An 8,259-nucleotide genomic window follows, 5' to 3' on the forward strand; every position below is an offset into this window, starting at 1 on the left:
CGGAAATTAGAAATGTTGCATTTGCAACTATCTGAAATAAAAGTTTTAAGTTTTTTATTTTTTATTTTTTCAGTTTTTTTTTTTAGTAACAGTAATGTTTATTATTTTAATTTTAGTTAACAGTAATAACCTTGGCTGAAGTAAAATAAGATTAATACATTTTTATATTTTATTTTTATTTCAGTTAAAGTTTATTTTATTATTTAGTTCATTTTATTTCAAGTAATGAATATGTTTATGGTTATAGCTTTAGTAAACCACAATAACACCGTCATTTACTTTAAGATAAGAGCATCTGTCAAATGCATAAAATGTTATTTTGCATTTTTAATCTAATTTTGAGCCAAAAGGCCTTAATTTTTTTCTGTTTGACAAATTTGGAAAGATGACAGCCGATAACACTGGTCCATATGTCACTGCAAATGGAAGGTAAGAGCAGTGCATTGTGGGATGCAGTGTATTTTATGCTGCACATGTATACATTATATATGTATACAGAAAAGCCACATACTGCACATAGTTGAGAAACAGTAAGCGAATTATACTAGCGTGCGACTGTTTGCTGATGTGCATGTGTGCTGATCCATAATGCCTGTGTGGGGTGAAGATGAAACACCTTGAATAAGCCATGAGCGCTGTTTCTCTGTCCGACCCAGAACGACGTGTCTTCTGGGATCTCCATCAGAGGAACAGCAACCACTCGCTCGTAGATCCTGAAGAGAAACGTCCCAATACGTCAAAAAAAAAATCAGCGAGATTTCATGATTCTTAGCAATTTCAGCACCACAGCAATATGCTATTTGAATACATTGTTTGGGAAAGTAATGCTTTTAGTAATATTAACACATTTTATTGAGTAAGTGGCATGTAGTAAAAATGATTTTCTTGCTCAGTATTTTTGTCTTGTTTTTCAGACAAATAGCATTATTAAATCAAGATTCATTTATTTGAGAAGCAAATGTAATAAGAATGAAAGCTTGTTTCCACCTTGGGATAAAAAAAGTCAGAATTGTGAAATATAAAGTAAAAATGGCAAGATGTAAAGAATGGCAAAATACAAAGTAAAGATTGTGAGATGTAAAGTAAGAATTATGACATATAAAGTCAGAATTGCAAGATATAAAGTAAAAATGGCCAGATGTAAAGTAAGAATAGTGAAATATAAAATAAAAATTGTGAGATGTAAAGAATTGTGAAATATACAGTAAAAATTGTGAGATATAAAGTGTGAAATATAAAGTAAAATTTGTGAGATGTAAAAACGTCCCAATACGTCAAAAAAAAATCAGCGAGATTTCATGATTCTTAGCAATTTCAGCACCACAGCAATATGCTATTTCAATACATTGTTTGGGAAAGTAATGCTTTTAGTAATATTAACACATTTTATTGAGTAAGTGGCATGTAGTAAAAATGATTTTCTTGCTCAGTATTTTTGTCTTGTTTTTCAGACAAATAGCATTATTAAATCAAGATTCATTTATTTGAGAAGCAAATGTAATAAGAATGAAAGCTTGTTTCCACCTTGGGATAAAAAAAGTCAGAATTGTGAAATATAAAGTAAAAATGGCAAGATGTAAAGAATGGCAAAATACAAAGTAAAGATTGTGAGATGTAAAGTAAGAATTATGACATATAAAGTCAGAATTGCAAGATATAAAGTAAAAATGGCCAGATGTAAAGTAAGAATAGTGAAATATAAAATAAAAATTGTGAGATGTAAAGAATTGTGAAATATACAGTAAAAATTGTGAGATATAAAGTGTGAAATATAAAGTAAAATTTGTGAGATGTAAAATAAGAATTGCAAATATAAAGTAAAGGTTTAAGATGTAAAGCGTTGTAAAATATAAAGTAAAAATTGTGAGATGTAAAGTAAGAATTGTGAAATTTAAAGAAAAAATTGTGAGATATATAGCACTGTGAAATATAAAGTAAAAATTGTGATTGTAAAATAATTGTGAGATGTAAAATAAGAATGGCAAAAAATAAAGTAAAAGTTTTGAGATATAAAGCATTGTGAAATATAAAGTAAAAATTGTGAACCGTAATCAGAATTGTGAAATATAAAGTAAAAAAAAAAAATCAAAAATGTTTTTTTCAGTTTGAATTAAATTTTCTTACAAATATTTTTTTCTTGTTTAAAGCAAAAACTCACTTCATTTTGATACATTTAAAAAAAAAAATAAGACTTCATATTTTAAGTCATTTTGCACCTCAAGTAAATGCATCTTGATTTAGGAATTTTACATATTTGTATTGGAGAAACGACAAAAATACTGAGTAAAATTTATCATTTCGCAGTGCTAAAAGTATTTTTATCTTGTTTCTCAAAGTATCTAAAAATCCCTAAAACGAGATACATTTTGACATGTTTTCATGTCTATTTTGTTTTACTGCACTGGTAGATTTGTTTATATTAAAACAAGTCTACCAGTACAGTAGGACAAAATACACTTACTGTACATTCAAGATACATCTTCTGAAAGTCTTACTATATTATGTAGGGTTGCTTCTCAGGGATATTTATCTTGTTTCAAGGATATTTTTACTGGAAAAGGTCAAAAAGACTAGGAAGTGGTTTTGTAGTGTATTTCATTATATTCTCACGTAATTTCACATACTTATTGCAGTCGACATAGAGCACCACATGTGAAGCACTGACGGAGACGGAGACTTTGTGCCACTGGTCGTCGGCGAGCATGTAGGGGAAGATCTCCGTGTATGTCTGCTGGCCTTTGGTCTGGAAATGAAGACGCACTTCGCTCTTATGTCCGCTGCTCTCCAGCTCCAGCAGCCTGTAGAAATACAGTCAATGTAATAATCATGAAGAAGGTATCACTATTTATTCTAAGTTTGTGCTCTAGAATGAATGAATGATTCCTCAAGTCATGGTTTATGTTGTGTTGCGGGTCAATTTGAATATTTGAGTTATTGAATATTTGAGTTGTTGGAAATACTGGAAATACTAGGATGTTTTTCTTGAAATGGTGAGATTTATTTTCGTTTAGGGTCATGAACATGCCTGCAAAGTTTTGACACTCTGAGGTGTTTTTACTGATTTTACTGTATTTTTGAACAAATAAATGTAGCCTCGGTGGGATTGGAGAGACTTCTGTGTATGAAATTTCTTTGATTGTGATGTTAGCGGGTCAGTTTGACCTACAAATTTCATGATTAGCTGGACAAAACCAAATTTTATATGTATATATAATGCAATTTGCAGCATTCGCAAATAAAGCGGGCCGAATCCATGCCCCTGGGGCACATCACCGGCATGAGGGGTTCACGCTCGTCTCTAACCACCTGAAATGCATCTATCTAACTTTCCAAACGTCCTCCATAACAATATCCCAGGAGATTCTCATCACATGCTGACCAGCATGGATTCTGTCCAGCAAGTCCTCGTAGCGAGACTGTGCTTTTGTTTTGGCAGAGAGGGAATCTGCCAGCCCCACTTTTTTATTAATATCAAACAAAACCATAGTGTTTTGTTCAGTATATGACCAAAAGCTCTTATTTTATTGCCCTGCTGGGTTTTTTTAAATATTTAAATACACTTTGCTCTGCATTTTTTGCCACTGATTTGAATAGATCCGTATGAATTAATTGTTTCTATTCAAAACTGTACTATATGCTTTCACAATTAATATTCATGCTAACAGGTATGTTTTATAGCGTTTTGCCATGTAGACATGAATGTATAATGAATTTTGGTAATATTAGATTTTTATTTTTAATTAAAACATAATTTACTGAAATGTTCTTCCACCTAGATCCACATAGGTATATTATTTATTATTATATATTATTTTATTTTTATTATTTAAAATAATTACAAAATGTATATATAATATACATTAACATTCTTAAAATCAGAAAGGCATCATTACAATTTTTTAATGTTTTTGAAAAAGTCTCTTCTGCCCACCAGACATTTTTTTTTTTTTAATACAGTAAAAATAGTGTGAAATAATTATTTCTGTTTTAAAGAACTGTTTTCTGTTTGAATATATTTTCAAATGTAATTTATTCCATAATATATAAAAAAGTTTTTGCTGCTTAATATTTTTGTAGAAACTCTGATACACTACGATTAAAATTTTTGGCAAAATCAAAATTGACGGTAAAGACATTTATAATGTTACAAAAGATTGATTACAAAAGATTATAATGATACACTGAAAACTGTAGTAAGGATGCTGAAAATTCAGCTTTGATCACAGGAATAAATTACATTTTAACATCTATTCACATAGAAAACAGCTATTTTACATTATAATAATATTTCATAATATTTACTGCATTTTTGATCAAATAAATGCAGCCTTGGTGAGCAGAAGATATATATTGCAGTCAGACTGACAAGTCTTTATGACAGCTTCACTGCCGCATATTTGTTTTTGCATGCAATAAATCCACGTATATTTACTGTCTTATATTGTGTATTATATTGCAGTACTCAGTCTTTCTCATCACAGACTACAAACTCAGGAAACACCGGCAGATACAGATGAGCTAAAAGCTTCCTTCACATTGTAATTCCTCTGCTCCGCTCGTCTCTACTGAGATTTACTTGAAGGAGGTGTTAATGGGGAAAGCTGCCAAAAAGTCATCAGCCCGCCTGCCTGCGCAGACTACCAAGTTTTATTTCCTCCTCACAAAAAATCGCCACGCTCGAGAGCATTATTCGAGAGAAGCCAATTACAGATACGCAGGTTTTGATTTATCTACAAACAGGGACCTAATGAGTTCTTTTCCTCTCCCCTTGCACTTCTAGTCAGTGCCGTTCCAGCTGCAAAGAAAGGGAATATCAATACCAGCCCAATGTCAGAGCCACCTGCTTTATCGACTCGGCGTACAATGTAATTAACATCTTTCACAAGGCCCCTATTATGCGCTGGCTTCAATAAACACAGTTCAACGAGCACAATTACAGTAAGGACACGGCTGCTATAGTTCTGCCGGCGCGGCGTGATGTTGCTGTCTTCGCCGAAGCGAACGTCGTCGTTAAAAATGCTATTCTTTCAAACAGGAGAGTCTTAAACACACAAAACGCTTGACCTGCTGACCCTCAAAACTGAATCTTGAGTCCAAATTGACGACAAGAGCCATTTTCTGTCAAATTTTGTGTTTCTGCTAAACGATGTTAAATGGTAGAAAACATAGAGTTCAATTTTCTTTTCACAGTCAGGAAAAATAACATGCTTTCCTAAAATATGACTAGTTCTAGAGAATAATTTCCTTCTGATGAAAAAATTAATTGATTCATTTAAGTCCGAGTGTGGCATTTTACATAATTTTGATTGAAAATGCCTTACAGACAACCATATTGTTTTTATTATTTAGTGTAAATTTCCATCCATCATCTATCCATCTGTTTGTTCACCCATCCATCTATCCATCCATCCATCTGTTTGTCTGCCTGTCCATCCATTCATCCATCTATCCAAATTGTTTTGGAATTTAGTGTACATTTCCATCCATCCATCCGTTTGTCCGCCTGTCTGTCTTTCTTTCTTTCTTTCTTTCCTTCCTTCCTTCCTTCTTTCTGTTTGTTCATCCATCCATACATCCATTTGTTCGTCCCTCCGTCTCTCCATCCGTCCATCCGTCAGGTCAGCCATCCATCTGTTCATCCACCTGTCTGTATTTCCTTCCTTCATTCCTTCTGTTTGTTCATACATACATCTATCCATCCATGCATCCATCTGTTCCTTCCTCTATCTTTCCATCCATCCATCCATCTGTTTGTCCATCCACCTCCCCATCCATCTTCCATCCATCTATTTGTTCACCCATCCATCCATCTATCTGTCCATTCTATCTATCATCCATCCATTCATTTGTTTGTCCATTCATCCATCTGTCCATCCATCCATCATTAATCCATCCATTCATCTGTTTGTCAATTCGTCCATCTGTCCATCCATCCATCATTAATCCATCCATTCATCTGTTTGTCAATTCGTCCATCTGTCCATCCATCCATCATTAATCCATCCATTCATCTGTTTGTCAATTCGTCCATCTGTCCATCCATCCATCATTAATCCATCCATTCATCTGTTTGTCCATTCGTCCATCTGTCCATCCATCCTTCATTAATCCATTCATTCATCTGTTTGTTCATCCATCCATCCATCTGTTCACCCCTTCGTCTCTCCATCCATCTTTCCATCCATCCTTCTTTCCTTCCTTCAAATTTTGTTTTTAAACATCACCATTTTAAACACCACCAAAGATTTTCTTAAAAATCCCAGTCATATTTAGAATTTCAATTCATTTTAATTCTACTTCCTTACATTCAAATTTAAACTGCAATTTTGCATCCTGTTCACCACCTCTTTCCAAATTCCATGGAATTGTTCCTGTTTCTGGCTTTTATTTGCTGTTTACAGACTCTAGTGCTGTCACAGAGACAGATGTGATTTCTCTATTTCACGGATATTATTTTATGTGTGCGCTTCCAAAAAAAGCAAGCTATTTTTAGCCAGTTACTCGCCATCACTGACAGTAATGCACTGACAATGGGAAACGATCCATGTCCAATACAGCCTAAATTCCCCGTGTAGCAGTTTTTCTAACGGAAAGCAACTTTATATTAAGTTCTTGCAAACTTATTTGCACGATGAAAGAGTTGTTGGTGTTTAAACAGTCTTCCTGCAGAGAGTGTTTTATTTCTGCTGAGTGCTGCTCTTAGACTCGACTCAGAGAGGGAACACTTCTAATCAGTCTTCGGGGAGCCGCGGATTTGGACACAGTGCAGGGAAACAGTTAATGGTGAGCTGAACAGGGACGGGAAAACAACACGCTCGGGGAGGCAGAATCCACCGCGGCTCGCCGGTCAAGCACTAAAAATGACGCTGGAAGAGTGTCTCGAGGGAAAACTTCCTCTTCTTAATTCCCTCACTTTGTCTCCTTCTCTCCATCATACTGCAATCTATTCAGAAAACACGAGCATTAACCGTGTGAACTTTACTTTGACTAAACAAATGCTTCATCATGTAGAGCACTGATTCTCAATTGTGCATCACGAGCCAGAAACGACTCAGGTCTGATTGAGTAGACATTCGTCAGTATTATACATGCTAAATGTATCCAAAGCAACTTGCAAATGAGAATAATAGAAGCAGAAGTGATTAATCCAACAGAGAAAACAATACAAGTGTCAGAGCAGAACAACGCTAGAGAAGAAGCAAACAGATTCGTTACTTAGTTTAGTCAAGTGCAACAGGAAACAAGGCTGGGCAAAATTCATAATCAAAGTTTGAATTTGAATAGGCGACACAGAAAGTTAAAAGTTAGAATTAGAATTAATATTTTATTTTATTATATTTATTTATATTTTTATTTAATAATTTAATTGCATATTTAATTCAGTATGTAATAAATTAACTAAATATAATTTATTATATAATATTTTAATTTTACATATTTAAATATTAATAACTAATAATATTTTTATAATTATGATTTAATATTATTATTGATTATTGATATTATTCATATTAATGAATGTTATTTTTTATATTTTGTATGCATTTCATTTTATAGTACATCGGTGACTGAACACACTTTACTGAACCGTATAATTAGACGTTGTATGTAGATAAACTTTACTTGTTGCCCAGAGCTGTGTGTGTGTGTGTGTGTGTGAGCATGTTTATGTGGTTTATGAGGACACAAATTTGTATAATAACATGGGTATGACATAGGTATTACAACGAGAAGGTGATTTATGAGGACATTTTCAGTGTCCCCGTAATTCAAAAGGCTTATAAATAATTCAGAATGAGGTTTTTTTAAAATCTAAAAATGCAGAAAGTTTCCTGTGAGGGGTAGGTTTAGGAGTAGGGTTGGTGTAGGGCAATAGAAAATACGGTTTGTACAGTAGAAAAATTATTACGCCTATGGAGAGTCCCCATAAACCATAAAAACAAACCTGTGTGTGAGTGTGTGTGTTTGTGTCAGTTATTGCATTATTATTTCAGTCAAACCTATAAAACCCCTTTTTTACCCCAAACTACATTTAAAAGCTTTATCAGTGGCGTAAAAGTAACCAATGCAGCAACTTAATCATTTGCTACTCATTAACGCGTTAACGTCCCCTTTAAGCGCTGTTGGAAGTGAATGAATTGATTCAGCATTTCGACACCTCCGTAAGAATGCATTTAACTCAACAAAGCGGTCTAATAAAGGATGTATTGATCTCGTGAATTAGCGAATTTTACTATACAAATATTTTTTAATTGGATG

At 33.5% G+C, this 8,259-nt stretch overlaps 1 protein-coding gene across 2 annotated transcripts in view; it reads right to left on the reverse strand.

Annotated features, from left to right (window-relative positions):
• nell2a (neural EGFL like 2a) overlaps positions 1-8,259 on the reverse strand; it is a 113,842-nt gene that overhangs the window by 89,917 nt on the left and 15,666 nt on the right. For both annotated transcript variants that reach the window (XM_016494760.1, XM_016494761.1), the window contains exons 4-5: positions 2,625-2,798; positions 617-713 (exon numbers count right to left, since the gene is read on the reverse strand). In XM_016494760.1, the coding sequence (XP_016350246.1) occupies positions 617-713; positions 2,625-2,798 (271 nt within the window). The remainder of the gene's footprint in view (positions 1-616; positions 714-2,624; positions 2,799-8,259) is intronic.

Source organism: Sinocyclocheilus anshuiensis, unplaced genomic scaffold (assembly GCF_001515605.1).
Source record: "Sinocyclocheilus anshuiensis isolate Anshui unplaced genomic scaffold, SAMN03320099.WGS_v1.1 scaffold923, whole genome shotgun sequence".
NCBI classification, from domain to species: Eukaryota; Metazoa; Chordata; class Actinopteri; order Cypriniformes; family Cyprinidae; genus Sinocyclocheilus; species Sinocyclocheilus anshuiensis.